We start from the raw sequence: 19,731 nt of genomic DNA, 5'->3' as shown, positions 1-19,731 counted from the left end.
GAGAGTTGGGGGGAGATGCTGATTTTGGTGACCCGGAAGAGCTGAGCGGCAGGGGGGTGGGGCGCATTGTTGCCAGGGAGCCGCTGCCGTTCCGGCTGCACAGCGTTCGCCCGCTGTGCCCGAGGCCCGCGGGTCCAATTCCATTCTTGCCCAGTTTCGGGGAAGACCCCACTTGTACACCACAGTCCCCTCTGCATTCTGCTTGCCGCGCGGCTGCGAAGCTTCTGACAGGGTTCCCGGGGTCGCGCACGCCACGCCCTCCCAGCGAGAGGGGCGGGGCTAGGACGCTGCCGCGGACGGAAGAGGTGACTGTTGAAGCGGAAACCCGCCGGCCATGGAGGCAGGCCTCGGCGGCCGAGCCGACAAGGTAACCTCCCTTCAGCTGCAGCCATGGGCCCCGCCGCGCCGCCTCCCGCGCCGGCACCGTAGGGCGCTGGCACAGGCCGTGCCCTCCGCCCGCCCCAGCCCTGGCGTGACCGGTTAGGGACCGAAGTGTCCTGCACTCTCCGCCCTCTAACCGCGTTCCATCTTTCCCTCCAGGTCCCCTCTGACTGCGCCGCACCATGCGCCTCAGCCTCTTCCGGCGCCTTCTCCTGGCCGCCCTGCTGCTCGTGATTGTCTGGACGCTCTTTGGGCCCTCGGGCATCGGGGAGGAGCTGCTGAGCATCTCGCTAGCCTCCCTGCTCCCAGGCCCGGCGTCGCCCGGGCCGCCCCTGACCCTGCCCCGCCTCCTGATCCCCAACGAGGAGGCGTGCGGCGGTCCCGGCCCCCCGCCCTTCCTGCTAATCCTGGTGTGCACGGCCCCGGATAACCTGAACCAGAGAAACGCCATTCGGGCCTCGTGGGGCCGGCTGCGCGAGGCCCGAGGGCTCAGGGTGCAGACTGTCTTTCTGCTGGGAGAACCCAGCTGGGGCTCGCGCGGGAACGACCTGGCGCGGGAGTCAGCGGCCCAGGGGGACATAATGCTGGCGGCTTTCCAGGATTCCTACCGCAACCTCACTCTGAAGACCCTCAGCGGGCTGAACTGGGCCGACAAACACTGCCCCGTGGCCCGCTACATCCTCAAGACTGATGATGATGTGTTCGTCAATGTCCCCGAACTGGTATCAGAGCTGGTCCGGCGAGGAGGCCGCTGGGAGCAATGGGAAAGGGGCATGGGGCCCCCGAGAAAGGCGAAAGTTGGAGATGAAAAGTGGGAAGGAGGCCCCACCTTGGCGAGCCAGCCTGTGCCTCTCTTGTACCTGGGCCGTGTGCATTGGCGGGTGCACCCCTCTCGGACACCAGGGGGCAAGCACCAGATATCAGAGAAACAGTGGCCTCCCACCTGGGGCCCCTTTCCCCCCTATGCCTCAGGCACGGGGTATGTGCTATCGGCTTCTGCTGTGCAGCTCATACTGAAGGTAGCCAGCCGGGCACCCCTTCTGCCACTGGAGGATGTCTTTGTGGGGTTAAGTGCCCGACGAGGAGGCCTCGCCCCAACCCACTGTGTCAAGCTGGCTGGTGCCACCCACTACCCCCTGGATCGGTGCTGCTATGGGAAATTCCTGCTGACATCCCACAAGTTGGACCCCTGGGAGATGCAGGAAGCCTGGAAGCTGGTGGGTGGCTCTGACGGGGAAAGAACTGTACCCTTCTGCTCCTGGCTCCAGGGAGTCCTCGGCATCCTCCGATGCCGGGTAATAGCCTGGCTTCACAGCTGAGAGGGCGTGAGCGCCCAGGAGAGGGGTGAGGAGCTGAGAGTCCAACCAGCACCCTCACCACCTTCTCTCTCCCGGGCCCAAGGCAGGGGCTCTAGCTGGCTGCAACTGATTGGTTGCCCTACACCAGATGCGCAGTCTGTCACTGAAGACTGAGGGATACAGGACACACCTAGGGGGCTGCCTTGCCTGCCAGCCCCAAAGATGGTCATCAGGAAGAGCCGCACATGCTGGGTTGTTCTCTCCAGCCACGGCAGGGGAGGGGCACAAGCCCCTCAATAAACTTGTCTCTTTTCCTCTTCGAGTACAGTGTGGTCCTCACCAGGAGTCTCAGATCACAAACCTGGGGAACCTGAAGGCTACCAGAGCCTGCTGGATGGAAAGGACATCTCCAGGGATGTGGGAGAGGGAGGACAGCCTCTCCCTGGAGGAAGGCCCTAGAGAGCCAGACTAAAGCCACAGCGACCACAAGATAGGGGTGAGGGTAGAAGCAAGACACCACGACCTCTCGTGTCTGAGAGCAGCCCCAGGCCGGACGTGGGAAGGGAACAGGTCCACAGGATGATCCAGACATGTTATCCAAAAACCCACCTTCCTGTTTAATACCAAGCCCTCTCCCCCAACCCCCAGGAGTCAGCTTTCCACCCCCTGTGGGGGAGGGGGCTCACTGCTCCCTCCTCATTCCAGGGAACAGGTCATTCCCCACAGGTGCTCTTGGGGAGAGAATGTCGTTCCCAGGAACCCCTGGAGCCTGGCTCAGCGCACAAATCTGTCCAGGGCAGATGGCCGGGCCCCCATGGGCTTGGCCTTCTCTTGCTTCTGCGGCTGCTGCGCCAAGCTCTGCCGGACTTTGTCCTGGGGTGGGGAGAAAAGGCGAGGTGAGAAGTGGCAGGAGGGCATAGCCCACAGGCCACCCGGCCCATCCCCCAGTGCTCACTTACCCTGTGTTCCTCATCCATGACCTTCCTCTTCCTCTTCACCAGACTTGCTGTGGAGCTGCGGCCCTTCTGCTTTGGCTTTGGCTGGAAGGGAGGCTTGGTGTCGGGATCGTAGCCCTGAGGGAGGGGACAGGAGTGAAACCTGAAACAGACTTCCAAGGCAGGGAACTGCACTTATGAGGACATGGTGGGGACAGGATGTGGGGGTGAGGAAGGCCCGGGCCCTCGGGGGCCTGCTCCGTACCAGCCTCTCAAGCCGTTCCTTCTTTTCCTGCTCCAGAGAGATGACATCAACCTCTGCCAGGGCTCGTGGGTCCAGACAGATGAGCTCTGCAGGTACCTGGGTGTGTCACAGAGGGACAGGAATGCGTAAGGAGCCACAGGAGGGTGACACCCAAGAGATGCCGCTGAAGCCCACTCTTCCCAAGACCCCCGGCCCCACACCACACGCAGACACTTCCTCACCTTCTCCAGTAGGGCCTTCACCTCCCACTCCTGGCGCTGCTTCCGGCTCCTGTATGGGTTACTCTCCAGGCCGTCGAAGTTGGGCTCAGCAGCCCCTGGAGGGAGGAGGGAACACAGAACTGTAAACAGGAACCTACTCCAGCCTGAGCAAGCCCCTGGCCCCCAGCTGTCTCAGGGTCAGGCCCACTCCAGCTTCCATCCCAAGGTCATCCACTTAAGAGCCCCAGCCCTGCCCACTCACCAGGGACCAGCATGCTGGTGATGCCCCCGCTGTGCCCCACTCCCAGCACATCTTCAAAGGGGCAGAACTGAAGGCCATGCACGTGGCCTGAGAGCCGGTGGGTGAGGTAGGGCTGCTCCAGGGACGGGGGGCTGGCCTTGCCCTGTCCTGCCCATATGTTGACCACATCGCCCGTTCCTGCAGCCAGCAGTCCCCGCTGGGAGAAGGCCAGGTGCCCCGCTCCCTGGGGCAGGGTCCGAGCGCTCAGAGGCTGGAACGTCCCTCGCAAGTCAAAGATCTTCAGCTGGTGGTCCAGGCCAGAGGTGGCCATGTGCCTGGGGGCAAGGGGGGCTGGTTAATCCATAGTATGAGCTTACTGGGCAGGCCCGTGGCCAAGTCCAGGCATCAGGTCTGGTTGAAGAGAAGAAGACCAATAATGACAGTAATCACTACCATCACACCACACACTCCACGCACCTCTTCTCAGTGAGGCGGCTGTACTATTTTCATTTCCCTTTTACAGAGAAGAAACTGAAACTAGCTCAGAGAAAGGAAATCAGGGTGAGTGGTAGAGCTAGAATTCAAGTCAGACCTGTGTCTTTAGTGTCTGTGCTCTTACCCACTCACGACATGTGAATGAAAGGGAGGACACACACGACAATCTACACCCAGGTGTGAGGTCCCACCACATAGACAGGCAGCCCATCGGTAAGCAGCGGGAAGGGCTCACAGCAGTGGTCAGGGAGGGCTTCGTGGGATTTGAGCCATTCTAGGTAATTCTCAAGAAAGCACAAAAAACAGAGATGCATGTATAAGCAGGTACAAATGAATTAACATCAGAGCATGGAGACAGGGAGATGGAAGCAGGGGTTTGTTTTCCAGGCTGGTGGGAAGTATGGCCAGGAAGGCCAGGAGGGGACAAATTGCAGGGGCTCCTGAAGGTCGGACGGGAGATAGTTCCCAAAGCTGCTCTCCGGCAATGACAGGCCACAAGATGGAGGCTGCATGGACCTGAAAAAACCTCCTTAGGAAGCAAGGAAGTGATGCACTAGAGGGCCCTGCCCCGCCCCCTTCCCTGGAAGGAGGGTGGGCAAGGTTGGTGACCAAATCCTCTCAAGGAAGCATGTACCATGCAAGTCATTTACTTGCAGAGGTTGGAGTTTCTATTGATGTTCAAGTTGCTCCTCAGGGAGGCTGAAGGGGGACCAGCCAGGCCAGGGGATGTATGTTTGCCAGAAGCCAAAGACCCTCCTCTTAGCCTTGGCTGTGAACCCAGGAGGAAGACACTAAGGAGTTCCTACTTGAGCAGAGACTTGGCCTGTGATGGGGCCGAAGAGAGGCCCAGCTGGATACTTGTCCTGACAAGACAATCAGGGCCCAGCTCCACCCGAGGGAGAGGCCATCAGCACAAACCAGGACTTATGGAGGGCTCCTGGGACACAGGGTCACACCCTTCACTGAGCCAACAACTGAGGAGCACACGCTGGCTCCTGCCCCAAACACACCCAGCTCTGGGATCCCCTGTGCAAATGCCCACCCAGTGGCCAGATGGGTCTCCAAGGCCACACTACCACGCTACTGAACTTGCAAGAAACACTTCAGCTTTGCGAGTCCAATCCAATCCTAATGCAAGCTTCCAGAAAGCCAGCTGAGGACGACAGTCAGTCTCATCTCTGGAGCCCCTGTGGCTGGTCTGAGGCACCCCTGAGGAGGACCAGAGCTAAGCCGGGGTGGGCCTAAGACCAAGGACCAGAGCCGTCTGGTGTCAGGCTGTTGACCAAACCTCCGTGAAGGAACTGATGGAGCCCTGAGCACAGGAGTAGCTGACCCAGGCAGCCTGGGGAAGGCCAAGTCCAGCTCAGGTCCAATGGCCCACAGAAGGCAGAAAACCTCAGGACAGGCCCCCTGACAGTCCTAGCACCAGACTGGCATAGACATGGAGTAAACAGGGCAGAAGCAAACCACCTGTCCACAGAGACACAACTATGGGGGGCCCAGGAGGCGTGAGCATCTGGCAGGCTTTCATAAGTTGGTAGCCACTGGGCTTTTCTTCTTCCTGATTTTCTATCAAACAACTTAAAATAAGGTTATGGAGTTAATACTTAATGTAGAAGATTCCTGAACAATGGTGTAAAAGGAGGAAAGCCATGTGGGAAAGAGTATTCTGACATCAACACCCAGGACACACAAGAAGGAGGAAGAACTGGAGGCTAGAAACTGTGAGACACTGAGAATGGCGAGAAACAGACCTTGGAGGGACCCTGGAGGGGAAAAGCAGTCAGGACTTCACAGCGGTCGTGAGGCGGAAATTCAAAGCAGACCTGCCACCCCCAACCCTTCACATCACCAGCCAGACCTAAAGAGGACAATCGTCTTTGACAAAGATGATGAAATACAGCGCTCCCTACCCACCAGGCACCATGATCAACTCTATAGGCCTTAACTCGCGTTCACGCCTACAACAGTTTTCTAAGCTAAGCCCCAGGCTTGGCAAACTATGGCCCATGAGCCAACAAAGCCAGCGCACCACCTATTTCTGTATAGCCCACAAACTGTAAAGAATGGTTTTTACATTTTTAAGTGGTTGGGAAAAAAAATCAAAAGAAATATATTTTGAAACATGAAAATTATTTGAAAACTCCAATGTCAGCATCTACAAATAAAGATTTATTGGGACACAGTCACACTCATTCAGTTACTTGTTCTGTGGCTGCTTTTTGTGCTAAGACAGCACGGTATTGTGGTCAAGACTGACACCACGTAAAGCATCTCACTTGAGAGTACCAAATTTCAAGTACCAAAATCTCTCCACAGATCGGCATCTGTAGATAAACATTTGCAATTGGGTTGGATGATTTGGGACACTAACTTTCAACCTCAATTAAACCAAATGTTATTCTCAAAAACAGGAATCCAACTCTTCCCATGAGTAGACCTGTATTACAAAAATATTGTGCTCAATTATTTTTCTAAGTTCATTGCTTAAAAATTTGCAATCCTGTGTTTCCTCTTGTTATTTAAGGACCTACATAAATCACTCAGATATGCCCCATTGCCAACAAGCCTAAAATACTTACTATCAGGCTCTTTACAGAAAAAGTCTTCTGGCCCTTGAGCGAGACACTCATATCCCCAGTCTCAGGGTGAGGACAATGTGTGGTACACCGAGGTCACCTAACATGCTCGCTGACATGGCTGGTCAGGAATAACACCAGGATTTAAACCCAAGCAGCTTGGCTGCAGCGTCTGTGCCCCTCCTCTCCTTTCTGCTGAGCTGTGACACACACACCGCCCCTCAGCCCCCAGCACCTCAGGCCCAAACAAGTGACTTACGTGCCTGTAGAATCTACTGCCACAGCCCGGACCCCACCACGGTGACAGAGAATCTTTGCCAGTGGCTCCTTCATGGCTGGGCTCCATAAAGACACAGTCCCTAGGCATCAGAGGAGAACTTTAGTTACTAAAAGGGCGCTGAGGTGATTAACCCTGGGAAAGATGGGGACTCAAGGCCAAGAAGTAACAAGAGAGGGAAGCAGAGGAGCAACCTGAAGGGACCCGTTAAAAGCAAATATAGAAGAAAAGCAGGGGCATTCCCTGGCGGTCCAGTGGTTAATACTCAGAGTTTTCAATGCCAAGGGCCCAGGTTCGATCCCTGGTCGGAGAACTAAGATCCCTCAAGCTGGAAAAAAAAAAAAGAAAAGAAACGAAAAGTAGGACAGGATGGTCAGGCTCAAAGTTCACCCAGGAACCGACCATTGCTGTGTCCCAGATGGATGACGGCGTTGTAAGGGTTCTGAGTCATGACGTTGAGCCGTCCAGCCCGAGCATTCAGAGCTGCCACAATCTTTCCCACTGACACGTCCAGGTAGGTCAGAAACCCTGTCTCTGACTAAGAGAGAGAGAGAGAAAATGAGTCCTGATTGCCCTCTGTCCTTCCTCTACTGGGGCCCCAGGGGAGGATGGTCAGTCTTCTCAGGGCCTGCCACCCGGTCCCTCTGCTCCGCAGCCACTCACAGCTGTGGCCAGGAGAAAGTGGAAAGGCAGGAACTCAAGCTGCGTGATGCGGTCACAGCGGCGGATGCAATGGAGCTCGATGCCCTGGTTGTCGTAAATGTGAAGCCAGCGGTTCTGGGCGACAGCAAGCAGTGCCTCCGAATGCAGAAACCTGGGAGGAGCGGAGTAACAGTACAACGTGAAAGGGAGGCACTGGCTGTCATTCGATCAGGGATGGGCTGTCTCAGCCCCACCGCTGCTAACCGAGGCCACTGACCGGATGTCCCGCACTGCCTCCATGACGTTGATCTCGCACATGAGCTTCTTTGTCACCCAATCAAGGGCGGCCACATGACCCCGGCGCCCTCCAAAAGCCAAGTGTCTGTTGGAGTTGGAGGACAGGCAGGGTGTCAGTTCAGGGGGACACCTGGGCTCAGACGTCTGCCCCACGCCAGCTCCTTCTCTCCAGGTGAGAGCAGAGATGCTGCCATACACGCGCACCCTCACATGCAAGCAAATCACAAGACCCTCCCCACATCAACAACCCAGACACACACTGGTATGGCTGAGATGAGCAAGACTGAAGTAACTGGAATTCCTTACCTCCCAGTTCGAGAGTAATTAAGCCTGTAGGGTCCAAACTGCCTCAAGTTCAAGTCAAAATGCTAGAAAAAAAAGAAAAGAAAAAAAAGAAATAATTGGCTCCCTTTGGTAATTTTCTCTTCTAGTCCCCACTCCCATCTTACTCTGCATCCATCAACCCATTGGCCCTTTTTCCATCCTCAGGCTCACTTTGGCTGCACTTGCAATGTCCACAGCCTCCACGATGTCAGCCTGGCATATTTTTGCCGTGTCCTCCCCATCCTCTCCTTCCAGAAACCTGCAAGTGAGCATCAGGGATGAATTAAGGCTTCCTAATATGTAGTGGGTGTACCAACATAAAAATGAGAAATGAGAGCCCCATAAAGCAGGGGCTGGGAGGCCCACATTAGGGTCCACTCACCCAGGTTCCTCAGCAAGCAGCAGCTCAGAACGAGCAGCTTTGACACTTATTTCCTCTTCTTGAGCTTCAGCCGCCTCAAGTCGGCTCCGGATTTTGGTCTCAGAACGTGGCAGCTACAACATCGTTGGTGGAGAAGGAGTGGGAGAAGAACCAAGGGATATGGGGGTCACAGGAGAGCCACCTGGCCCCGCCTCCATCCAACTCACCCAGACACTCCCTGCCTGCAACCCCTCCCCACTCTCCGACTGGTCCTCACCTTTTTGGATTTGTCAATGCGACAGAACTTCTGAACCACCTCCACAGGGACGGGGGCGGGGCCTGTAAATGGGTCCTGGGCCTGGGGCAAGGAGGAGGCAATTAGGAAACAGGCTCAGGTTGACCCCAACCCTCGTACCCTCAAGCACAAGGCGACTTGCCTTGCCACCCTATCAGGTCCCAGGCTCACCCCAGACAAGCTCCGCTGAGGCCCTGGACTCCTCCGTTCCCGGGGTTTCTTCGGGACCTGGGGCTTCTTGGAGATCCGAGACTTCCTTGTGCTGTGAGTGTTCTTTGGCTTCTGGGGGCGGAACTCTCGATTCCTCTTCCGTTTACGAGGTGGACCTGGAGAGGCTCCGGCAGCAGTCTGAGTGGTCTCTTCCTCCCAGTATCGCCGCGGTTTCTGCCGACAGATCAGGATACCCGATAGTGCGCTGCCCCTCGCCCCGCCCCTCCAACCCCGCAGCTAAAAACTTCCCTTCCACCCCAAGGAGGTCTCTACCTTCTTCTTGCCCTGAAGTTTGTCTTTCTTGGGCGTGACATTATTGCCCAGCTTGGGGACCGTCTCCATCTAGTCCACTCGAACCACGATACACGTGCAAACTCTTCTCAGCTGTCCCACAATCGGATGGAGAACTCCCGGAAGTTCTCCGACCCTCATCCAATCAGCGCCGCCCCAGGTCTGAAGTCTTCTAGGCGCCATCTTGACTGAGGGCGCGCTCGCCACTGAGGGCCTCCGCGGGCCTTGGCCCCGCCCTCCCGTGCAGCAGCTTATGCCCGAGTAATGAAAGAGAGGCTGTCCGGGGCCAGGACCCAAGCAACCGTGCAGTTTCTTTTACCAGCTTGGTTTCCCCATCTTGCCTAAAACCTTCCAAATCCAGTCTTTTCAGCGGAAAGCCGCTCATTAAACATGTTAGAACTACACTTCCCGGCATGCACCAGACGAAAGCTTCCGGCGCCGTCTTTTCCCGGCATTCGTTGTTTACTTCCGGGTTTACCAATACTGACGGGAGAACGTGAGTGGGTCAGGGATTCGGTTGAGGGGTTTGGGGTCCTGTTTCGCCCGCCACCCCCTGGGGCAGGGGTGAAGCAGATATTCCGGATCCGGAGAGACTGCGGTGTTCCGAGAGGCTGCCTGTCAGGAGAGCTGTCATTTCCGCAGGCCAGAAAAGGGAGCTCGGGTACCTTCCAGAGTGTGAGACCCAGCGCCCCCCTCCCGCTCCCCGCAGGCTTTCGTCCCCGCCATGGCTGAGCTAATCCAGAAGAAGCTACAGGGAGAAGTGGAGAAATATCAACAGCTACAGAAGGGTAAGGGAGCAGGGTCGGTGTGGCCTCGCCCCAATTCCCTCTAAACCCAAAGCCATACCCAGACCATGTGTTCTGCACTGCCCCCACCCCACCCCCCTACTCCCGGCCCCAGCGTGCGGGTCCATCCCCACCTCTATACTCTTCCCATCCACTGACTCGCCGCCCCGTCCTTGGCCTACTTCCTCAATTGCATCTTTTTTCTCATCAGGATTTTGGGGGTCGGGTGGCGCATGTGATGTCTCTAATAAAGTCTTTCCTCCCACCCACCAGACTTGAGTAAATCCATGTCAGGGAGGCAGAAACTAGAGGCACAACTAACAGAAAATAATATCGTGAAGGAGGTGAGAGACTGGGATTTGTGGGGTGAGGAGGGATCTGTCCTGGCAGTAATTCTGATCATGTATGTCCCACCCCTCCATCAGGAACTGGCCCTGCTGGATGGATCCAATGTGGTCTTTAAACTTCTGGGTCCCGTGCTGGTCAAACAGGAGCTGGGGGAAGCTCGGGCCACAGTGGGGAAAAGGCTGGACTACATCACGGCTGAGATGTGAGTCTTTATTCCACCCCCCTGTGATGTACCTGACGCGTTGGGAAAAAGGTGTTGAGGAACCATCGTAGAGTCGCTCTCCAGAGTATCCCCCAATTGTCCAGTTCCTCCAACCCTTCCCTTGTAACTCCTCTCCTCCATCCTCCCCTTAGATCTCAAGTTTTCCACCAATCTTCTTCTTGCCTTCAGCACCCTCAACAGTAAGTCTCAGTAACTTCTCCTTACTTGCTTTTTTGCCTTTCCTCAGTAAGCGATACGAATCCCAGCTCCGGGACCTAGAGCGGCAGTCAGAGCAACAGAGAGAGACCCTTGCTCAGCTGCAGCAGGAGTTCCAGCGGGCCCAGGCAGCAAAAGCAGGGGCTCCTGGGAAGGTCTGACCCTGTCCTGGGGGCGGGGGAGGGGAGGAAATGAGGCAGCTCTAGGGTCTATACTGTAGCTAATAAAATGTGAAAATACCTGGCCGTTTTCTGACCAGTCGCTTCTGTTATAATTGTCTCCATCCATTCTCCTGGTCCCTTCCACCTTATATGTTTATCACTTGCATTACTCTCTCAGGTCCAGATCCTTGCACTGGAATCTCTGTGTGGCAGAGTAACCCTTCTTTCTTGAGACTAAAATCCGAAATGTCTCAAACCTAATTCTTGCCTGTATGTGGAACCCTTAACTCTTCCATATCTTGGTTGGAAACATGAAAAGGGCATTTACAACACAATAATTTCAGGGAAAGTGAGTTTATTGAAGAACTCACAATTCTCTGACCCCAGAATGAAACATGGTGACCCTCCTTTGCTATGATTTCTTGTCATCCTCAAAATAGCCCTGGCACATTAGTTCTTTTTAGTCTGTTTCTTCCTAGAATTTGAGTGTAGCTTAAACTGATTTCAAGCCCCAGCACATAATGCATTGTAATATTGTAAGGTCTCCCAGTTTGTACATTGTCCACAAAGTTGTTCTTCCATTTCTTTGTCCTAAAATTGTTTCTTACAAATTCAGAGTCAGGGGTGTTCTTCATGCTGATCACTTTAATTGGGATGGCTAGTACTTGACATGGGTTTGTAGCAACTGAGGAGAAAAATGTAAGAGCAAATAAAGGGACCAGGGATGGCGAGGTTGCTGGGGAGGAACAAACCATTCTGAGGAAACCGTTTCCACCAAGTCCTTGCTTCCAGCTCTTCATGGATAGAGAACATTGGGCCCCTCTTTTTCCACGGTGTCTACCTTCAGCCAACTCCCCACCCCCACTCCAAGCAGCTAGTTCGTACACACTGCAAGGACGGGAGTAGAGTTCAGGTAGTGTTTTGGTTTATTAGTGTTGTCACAGTGACAGGAACCCCCAGACTAGGAAGAGGAACTCCTACTAGAACCTTTTTCTTACCATTCCCTTCCCCTGGGGCTCAGAGCCTCTAGGCTTTTCCTTTCCCCCTACTTCCAGGCCTTTCCTTGGCCCTTAGCATGTTAGGATGTGGCCAGGAATCAGAAACGGATCCTTTTCCCAGCACTAGCTGTGTGCTGCATTCATGGAAAGTGGGAAGCTATACACAGGTATCCGTCTTGGGTACCAAGATTACCAGTTCCCATAGGGCTGGATCTCGGCTGGCTGGTAAACCAGTGGCGCTTCACTGCCCCAGGGTGGTTGGCCATCCTTCTGGATTTTTCCCCAGTGCGGCAACTGCCACCATTCAGGATGGCTCCCCACATCTGGCACGGCCACCATGAGTTCTAGGAGCCAACAGGGCTTCGTCCTCAGAACAGTGCTCGGGCAATCTTCCTCCCTTTGGCCTTGATCCTGGGAAAAGAACCCCCTCCTCCCTCACTTGGGGGAGTTCCCGAGGCAGAAGGGCCACTGGCACGGCCCAGTGTAGCAGTGGAGGGCCGTCGCCGCTGCCGCAGGAGGAAATCGAGTGAAGCTCCATCCATAGCGTAGAAGACGTTAGCCGAGGGGGGGATGGTCAGCTCTGTAGGTTCAGAAAGGGTGTCAAACACAAACACAGTCATTCCCCGCACAACCCCCCGGATGTGGATGCACTCTCCTCCAGAGTCTGTCTGCCCTCCCAGCCTCTGACCTCGCTCCCCTGGGAGCAGCTGCACTAGCTCATACTCTGAAGCCACCGCAGAATCACGATTGTTTTTCTTAAGGACACGACTGATGACACTTGGAGCCTTGTCCTGGCTTGTCACCTGGCAGGACAGTAGACCAAAAGAGCAATCAGTTGGCCATGATGACCTGTGCTTTCCATTTTTCCAACCCTAGCCAGTAATCCCAACCAGAAAAGGTTACCCGCACCCAAACTTTCAAGCGAAGAGGGAAACCCAACATGGTGGCTCCCTGTACTCCATCCGCCAGCCCACATATTTGCTGGGCTGCTTCCTGTGGGGAAACTGCTATTGGTTCTGAAAATCTAATACAGCCACCCAAAGTTCAAGGTGCACCAGCTAATGCAAAGTAACCTTCAAAAGAAAACATGGTTGCTAAAACCAAAGGTCAATTAAAAGTAAAAACAGGGCTTCCCTGGTGGCGCAGTGGTTGAGAGTCCACCTGCCGATGCAGGGGACACGGGTTCGTGCCCCGGGCCGGGAGGATCCCACATGCCGCGGAGCAGCTAGGCCCGTGAGCCATGGTAGCTGAGCCTGCGCGTCCGGAGCCTGTGCTCCGCAACGGGAGAGGCCACAGCAGTGAGAGGCCCGCGTGCCGCAAAAAAAAAAAAAAAAAAAAAAAAAGTAAAATCATCCTCCCATTTGGCTGTTGACATCTAAGACATCATCCATCTCTAGTCCCTCGGGGCACCATCCTTCACCCCACCTCCCAGCCCACAGCTCCCTCACCAAGATGCTCTTGTAGACACTGCCGTCTTCCCCCAGCTCCATCTGGACTCGGATGATGCGGCAATCAGAGGCCCCTGGCCCAGGCCCCCCTCCCCCATATCCAGGCCCCCTGGAGGCCCCTTCTGCACCCCCACTGAGCGGGGAGCCACAGGAGGCTGAGCGGCGGTGACCTCGAGAAGGCCTCGGGGAGGAGGCTGGGGGAGAGAGGTGGCTGGGGTCAGCGGGACTCTGAAGGGCTGGAGTGCTTTCCAGGGCGGAGTCCAGAGATGAGACAGACGGCCACTTCATGTGCTGGGGACAAACGACACAGGGAACTGGCACGAAGGCAGGGAGGTCAAGGAAGAAGGATTCACGAAGTCAGGGTCAGTGTTGAGGTCAGAGGTCAGGAGCAGAGCTCACCTGGGCCAGCCGGGTCAGCAGTGGAGCGGGGGTTGCAGGCACCTCCTCTGCCCCCACATTCGGCCAGTCCCAGGAGACAAGGGGTGTGGGACCTCCAACAGAACCCAGCACCCTGGAGTGGCAGGACATTGGGAAGGTCAGAGGGAGAAGGACAAGTCCCCAAGAGACCACCCTCCAACCACTGACTCCCTCACTCTGTCCACTGCGAGATGACAAGCGTTGGCCGAAGCACCCGCGGGGCAGGAGGGTCACTGCTACTGGATGGCTCCACCTCACAGGACACCTGATGGCTGGGGATGGGGGCAATGGGCAGAGGTCAGTGCATGACATACTGACCCCCACGCCCAGCCTGAGCCCTGGAGTCCCAACCGCACCCAGCCAGTCACCTCTGGGCCTCTGTCAGTGGCCGGAGCCCCTGTAGCCACCGCTGGATATCGGGGTCAGGTCGGAGGTCATAGCCACGACATTTGTTCTGGAGCTGCCTCAGCTCAGAAAGGACAGCAAACTCCTAGGAAGGAGCCCACAGACTGCAGGCGCCAAAATTCAGGAACCCCTGACTCTGCCCTCCTCTCCCCTTCCTGGGATGTAGCTAGGGACAGCTAGCATCCAGCCCAAATGCTCCCCTCACCTTCCTCCGCTTGTCAAAATTGATGTATCCGTTCTGCAAGGATAAAGGGGATGGGGTGAGGGTCCCAACCCTGCCACAGAGAGAACATCCCCTCTCCCAAACACTCACTTCACTCAGCCTCTCTGACTCCTCTGGCCCTCCCCCTCCTCCCCCTCTCATCCATCATGCCCCAAGACCCCTACCTTACACTTTAAATAGAACATCATGGGTCAAAATTGTGTCCACTTTACAGTTGAGAAAATTAGAGCTCAGAAAAAATAAGGAACTTGCCCAAGATCCCAGTATTGATTTATTTAGCAAACTATATATGCTTACATCTCAGGCATGTTCTGAGCACTCGCCAAACGTTAATTCATTTAACTCTCATAATAAAAGGTTGATGTAGAGACGTCACTAGTTTCCCATTTACAAATCACTAAGGCACAAGGAGGTTAAACAAACTTGCCGAAGTAACAGAGTCCTGGCAGTGCTTCTGCCTTGCAGCCCCTTCTGGAAGGAGGTCTGTCTGACCCTGAGGCCTACTCATTCCATTATCGCAATGCACACACACACACACACACACACACACACACACACACACACACACACACACACACACACACACACTGACCTCCAGCTCATCCTTGGAGGCTGCGTCCAGCATCACAAGGTCCTTCAAGAAGGTGCCAAGGTATGGGACCACACCCTGAGATCAGAGGTAAGAGTCAGTCACCCCTGCCATTGATCCAAGGGCCCTCCATCTCTCCGCACTTTCCTATCCCATTGCCTCAGAGAACAAGTTGAATTCTCCTCACGCTGCTGTGCCTCCTCTTCCATCCCTCAGACTGCTTCCACCCCCAACTAGTCACTCACCCCACCCCGGGAGCCAGACCTCGGGGACTTCTTGGAATTTGGCTCCAGAGAAGGCTGCAGCTTCACCTCCTGGTGGTGACAGAACAAGGAGACATGGGGGTGGGGGTGGGGGGGTGGGGGGGATGTCTGGGAATGCTGGGAACAGGCCTCACCTGCAGGAGGAGCTCCCGGCTCTGGGAATAATTATCCTCCTCGGAGAAAATCTGGCAGAGGCTGGAAAAGACTCTGAGGCTGTCCCTGGGGAGCAGGAGGCAGTGGTCTTGAGGAGGGCCCTGGCTCAGTTGCCCCCCTCCCAGCCCTTACCCGACTCCAGTGCCCCATCCTCCCCACCTGGCTGCTTCCCCCCAGGCTGCCCGAAGCCTGTGGATGGGGCTGGATTGCAGGGCCGACACCACAGCATACACTGAAGAGAAGTTTCGGAGCAGACGGCACTCCTGTGGGGTTCACAAGAGGGGGCCGCAGCTGTGGGCCTCTTTCCACACCACAGTCCCTAGTAGGGCCGAGCCTCTCTCTTACCTCTGCCACACGGATCCACTTCTCCAGCAGTCGGGCCCTCTGGGGGGGACGGAGTGGCCGTATGGTCACCTCCCCAGGCCCCTCTCCGGTTGAGGTAGCCCCCAGGACAGAGCTGACCACTGCCCCTGCCACCTTGTTGAACTGTATGACAGTAGCCCGGACAGACGGGCAGAGGTGGGAATGTCCTGGCCGGTCTCTGTGACCCCACAGGCCCCCCAGGCACTGAGAGGGGACCAGATTGAGAAATAGCTCCTGTGGGGCAGAGGTTAGAGGTTAAAGTTTGTAGTCAAGTGAGGTCAGCCTTCCAATATCGGGGGTGTGAGGATCTCAGGTGGCCAAGGAACCAGAGGGGCACAGGGTTTGAAGGGCAACAATCAAGAGGAAAGGGGGCAAGGTCAAAACTGGGTGGGCGAAGGAGACTGGGAGCTGGATCAGGAAGGATTGGAAGCACGCTAAGGATCTGGAGTCAGGGACAGGTTAGTAGGGGGCAGGGGGCAGGGGGGTCAGAGGTCAAGGTCTCACCGCATCTAGCAGGGTCAGCTGTTCGGCCAAGTGGTCAGCGAGGAACACCAGGACATCCGTGGGGTCAGCAGGGGGATCGCCGGGGAGGGCCAGGGGCTTAGGAAGTTCGGGGGTCTGGGGGTCCACCCGGGACCGGAGGTTGCGGATGAGGTCAGCGCCGCCCCCCCCAACACCCTCCCCTGCTGCATACCCTGTCCGAAGCAAGAAGCTCTCAAGCCAGTCAATCTGACCCTTGACCTCAGAGCCAAAATCCTCAGGGTGAGAGGCCAGCCAGGTTGACAGTACAGAGATGGCTACCCTGGGAGAAGTGGAATCCGCCAGGGGTCAGATGTCAGGCTGCAGCCTGGGCGGAGGGAACTGTGAGGTTAAGAATCAGGGGTCACTCACCCTTTTGTCCTCTCTAGCTCATCAGTAGGATGAGATTCAAGGGCTTCCAGCCTGGGGAGTGGAAGAGATTCTATCTGTCCATTTTTTCCAAAATGCTAATGGCTTTGACTATTTGGGCGGGATATTCCGGCTTTAGAAAGTCCAGACATGTCAATGACCCTTGGCCCCTTATGACCCTGACCTGTCAGCCATAAGCCCTAGCAGGGCAGGCGTGGAGGTGAAGGCCCGGTGAGTAGCCAGGAAGGCTGCCGTGAAGGTCACGTCAGTCCCTGATGTCCGGGTGTCCAGCAGGTGTCTGACCAGGGCCTCCAGAGTGCCAGCTCGGAGCCTCCGGAAGGAACGCGGGGGAGGCCTCGGGGCCTGGGGGAGACAGAGGGCCAGTCACTGACCCTTTTTTCAACTCTGCCCCTAGATATCTGGGGGAAATCCCAGACCTAGGAGATGATCCAGGCTCACTGTATTAAGATTCAGAGAGGGCAAAAGACTTGACCTAAGTCACACAGCAGAGTGCAGTCTGCAAACTTCCAACCTGGCACTCTGCCCAGAAAGTTGGCCGGAGGAAGGGGAACTGGGAGGTGGAGGGTCAGAGGTGTGAAGTCAAAGTTATGATCTCACCAAGGGATCAACAGACCGATACTGGCGACTTGTGACAGTAAAGGTGGCACCATCCTCCTCCTCGTCCCAGACAGACACAGGGGCCTGGAGGAGCAAGGAAGGGGAGGTCAGACAGTTCCCCACCATACCCCACTGCCCAACCCTCAGCCCCAGGCCCTACTCCTCCCTCTGTACCCCTCACCTGTTGCGGCGGGGGACAGTACCAGCGAGTACGAGGGGTGGGGGGGACTGGTGACCCCAGGTCTCCCCCACTGGGGCCCAGACAGCCCCCCGCAAGCCGCCTCAGGGCCCGGTGGAGTCTAGGGGTTTGCCGTGGGGGGCTGGATGGAATGCAGGAACCCTGGTCCTGGAGACCGCTGTAGCCCCTTCCCCCCAGAGCTGAACCCCAGAACAGCGGAGAATCAAGGTGCAAAGGGTAGGAGACGGGAAGCGAGAGAGGCAGAAAGCCTGAGGCAGAGACCTTGAGAAGCTGAAACCTCAGTCACAGGCACAGCCGCATGCTCCGCCCTCCCCCGCAGAAACTGACCAAGCCCAAAGAGTTAGTCCTTCCCCTTAGCCCCCTTTCCCCGGGTCCCTCAGCCCTGGAGACCCCCCTCGAGGTGGCGGCTCTGATCCCAGTACAGGAAGAAGGGGAAGTGGGGATGATGTGGGGGAAAGACTCAGAGTGTCATGTGACCCAGCCCCTCCCCCAACCGATCCCGAAAAACCAGCCCTGCTAGTCACCCAGCCCTCACCCAGACTCTGGACCCAGGAGTCCAAAGCCTCGGGGCCTCAAATCCAACTTTTGGCGCCTCCCGAGGCCCCAGTCATACTCCTGGCCACCGCCATTAGTCCCGGAGAAAAGCAGGTGACCACCCGCCACTCAGCCCGGGATGGTCCCTCCAAGGTCCAAGAACCTTGGCTTCGCGCCTCCACCGAGAGCCCGGCAGGAGAGGGGGGAGGGGTCACGAAGTCAAAGGGTTCCCTCCCCAATCCCGGAATCAGAGGAGCGGGTTACTGTGGAAACAAACCCCTCCCCGCCAAACAAAAACAGGGAGGGAGACAGGGACCTAGACACCAAGCCCAGAGAGACGGGCACACTCGGGCACAGGCGGAGAGGGCCAGAGACCCGCAGGACAGCCAGCCAGACGCTCCTGGCAGGAACAGGGCAGGTTCCTGCGGGCAGGTCCTGAGTCACACTGCGGCACAGAACCACAGAAACGCCGGGACTCCCCGCAGCGGGGAGACAGGCAGACACCAGCGAGAGGCGCGGAAGTAGCTGAGGCAGGAAGAGATGAAGGGACACAGACACCAAAAGGTGGAGAGTCTCAGAAATATACACGCCCCCTACCTCCCACCTCCCGCGTCTCACCTCGTCGTCTTCTTCTTCCTCCTCCTCCTCCTCCTCCTCCTGCCCCCCGCCCACGCCCCGGCCACCTGGGCCCCCACCCTCTTCGGGGTCTCGACTCCGGAAGCTGCTCAGCACGACTCCCCCGGGGGGGCTCGTGTCCCAAAACAGCCGCAGGGGCCGCGGGAGCATGGCCGAGTGAAGGAATCAGCGGGGTCGGGCCATGGGGGCGCCTGGGGAGAGACAGGAGGGGTCAGGTGGAGAGTCAGGTGGACGCGGGGGATCCGGAGGGGAGGTAAGCGGGTGGGTTCTAGGTAACCGGATGGGAGTCCTGAAGGGAGGCTGGGCGGGGGGGAAGGAGGGATACAGGGGTGGAATATGGGGGGCCTTGCATTTTGGGGATGAGGGGGTCACGAGTACGGGAACGGGCAGGGTCACAGGGTGCTCTGGCTCTGACCTGCTCAGGAGGGGTGGGGGCAGCGAGGGTCCCGGGCCGCTGTTCCCGCAGGTCTCCGGCCCCTGATCAAGTTCCCGGACCGAGTCCCTTCCCTGGCTTTTCCGCACCCCCTTGTACCCCACCCCCTCGCCAGACTCCCGGGCCCTCCCGCCCTTTCCGCTCCCCCCACGTCCGCCCGCTCCGCGAGCAGGAGCCAAAAAGGGAAGGAAGTGAGGACAGGAGCCAGGGCCGCGGACGAGAGGAGCGCTAGACACTCAGGGGCCGGGACCCAGGAGCCCGGGTCTCCAGCTCCGCTGTCCTCGGGCCCCCCGGACTCGGGGATCCTGGAACCCAAGTCGCCCCGCACTTAACTGATATAAAGATTTCAGTCTCCAGCCCCCGGGGAAGGGCAGGAGCCAAATTTGACATTCCTCTCCCCTAACACAACCACTAGGCTAAAACTCCCGCGGGAAGCGTTTTAGGCGGGGACGGACACAGTTACTCCAGCCCGCGGGGTTCCACTCCCACCCCCACCCGCGCGTGTAGCGGGCCGAAATCCACTCCGGCTTTTCCTGAGAGCCCTGGGTTCCCGCCCCCTCGGAAAGGGGCGGAGCAGGAAGCCGCCACGTCCGGTTAGGGACTCGGCGCTCGGGGGTTTCCGACGCCAGGGCCTGGATCTCGGTTCACGTACTGTCACCCCTCTAGGGCCGGCTTCTTCAGGGCGTCCTGTCCGCCATTAGTGGCGCCCGACCCCAATCAGTTCCGAAGGGGGATTGGGTGCAGCCGAGGCATTTGAGAGG

The 19,731-nt window shown here is 57.2% G+C and overlaps 4 protein-coding genes across 7 annotated transcripts; 2 read left to right on the top strand and 2 right to left on the bottom strand.

Moving 5' to 3' along the window:
* The first annotated feature begins 88 nt into the window (after positions 1–88).
* B3GALT4 (beta-1,3-galactosyltransferase 4) lies at positions 89–2,001 on the top strand. Its single transcript, XM_067753404.1, has 2 exons — positions 89–367; positions 541–2,001. Exon 2 carries the CDS (start codon positions 564–566, stop codon positions 1,698–1,700), a length of 1,137 nt encoding a protein of 378 aa, XP_067609505.1. The 5' UTR covers positions 89–367; positions 541–563; the 3' UTR covers positions 1,701–2,001.
* Positions 2,002–2,272: 271 nt separating this feature from the next.
* On the bottom strand, positions 2,273–9,235 carry WDR46 (WD repeat domain 46). Its single transcript, XM_067753399.1, has 15 exons — positions 9,074–9,235; positions 8,762–8,974; positions 8,573–8,653; positions 8,317–8,429; positions 8,106–8,193; positions 7,917–7,978; positions 7,591–7,695; positions 7,335–7,485; positions 7,074–7,209; positions 6,654–6,753; positions 3,342–3,655; positions 3,101–3,195; positions 2,880–2,975; positions 2,639–2,752; positions 2,273–2,552 (listed from the first exon to the last, which is right to left on the bottom strand). The coding sequence occupies exons 1-15, from the start codon at positions 9,140–9,142 to the stop codon at positions 2,454–2,456; spliced, it is 1,836 nt and encodes a 611-aa protein (XP_067609500.1). The 5' UTR covers positions 9,143–9,235; the 3' UTR covers positions 2,273–2,453.
* A 280-nt stretch (positions 9,236–9,515) lies between these two features.
* Positions 9,516–10,882, top strand: PFDN6 (prefoldin subunit 6). Of its 2 annotated transcripts, XM_067753408.1 has the most exons (5): positions 9,516–9,587; positions 9,801–9,879; positions 10,150–10,220; positions 10,302–10,426; positions 10,674–10,882. In XM_067753408.1, the coding sequence occupies exons 2-5, from the start codon at positions 9,816–9,818 to the stop codon at positions 10,801–10,803; spliced, it is 390 nt and encodes a 129-aa protein (XP_067609509.1). In that variant the 5' UTR covers positions 9,516–9,587; positions 9,801–9,815; the 3' UTR covers positions 10,804–10,882. The 2 variants fall into 2 exon arrangements, with proteins under 2 accessions (XP_067609509.1, XP_067609508.1); XM_067753407.1 differs by having other exon boundaries at positions 9,554–9,879.
* A 546-nt stretch (positions 10,883–11,428) lies between these two features.
* RGL2 (ral guanine nucleotide dissociation stimulator like 2) lies at positions 11,429–19,671 on the bottom strand. 3 transcript variants are annotated; one of them, XM_067753388.1, is made up of 18 exons: positions 18,953–19,671; positions 18,520–18,728; positions 17,169–17,252; positions 16,735–16,913; positions 16,554–16,604; positions 16,167–16,464; positions 15,645–15,896; positions 15,459–15,562; positions 15,281–15,365; positions 15,129–15,197; positions 14,887–14,961; positions 14,277–14,309; positions 14,035–14,156; positions 13,843–13,938; positions 13,649–13,760; positions 13,250–13,540; positions 12,490–12,604; positions 11,429–12,381 (listed from the first exon to the last, which is right to left on the bottom strand). In XM_067753388.1, exons 2-18 carry the CDS (start codon positions 18,685–18,687, stop codon positions 12,170–12,172), a joined length of 2,346 nt encoding a protein of 781 aa, XP_067609489.1. In that variant the 5' UTR covers positions 18,688–18,728; positions 18,953–19,671; the 3' UTR covers positions 11,429–12,169. The 3 variants fall into 3 exon arrangements, with proteins under 3 accessions (XP_067609489.1, XP_067609490.1, XP_067609491.1); XM_067753389.1 differs by having other exon boundaries at positions 12,212–12,381; positions 12,525–12,604; XM_067753390.1 differs by lacking the exon at positions 12,490–12,604 and having other exon boundaries at positions 12,239–12,381.
* Between the last annotated feature and the right edge of the window lie 60 nt (positions 19,672–19,731).

This window comes from Pseudorca crassidens, chromosome 10 (assembly GCF_039906515.1).
Source record: "Pseudorca crassidens isolate mPseCra1 chromosome 10, mPseCra1.hap1, whole genome shotgun sequence".
Lineage (NCBI taxonomy): Eukaryota > Metazoa > Chordata > Mammalia > Artiodactyla > Delphinidae > Pseudorca > Pseudorca crassidens.
Note: the sequence above shows the minus strand (reverse complement) of the source record. Positions and strands in the feature narration are given on the sequence as shown.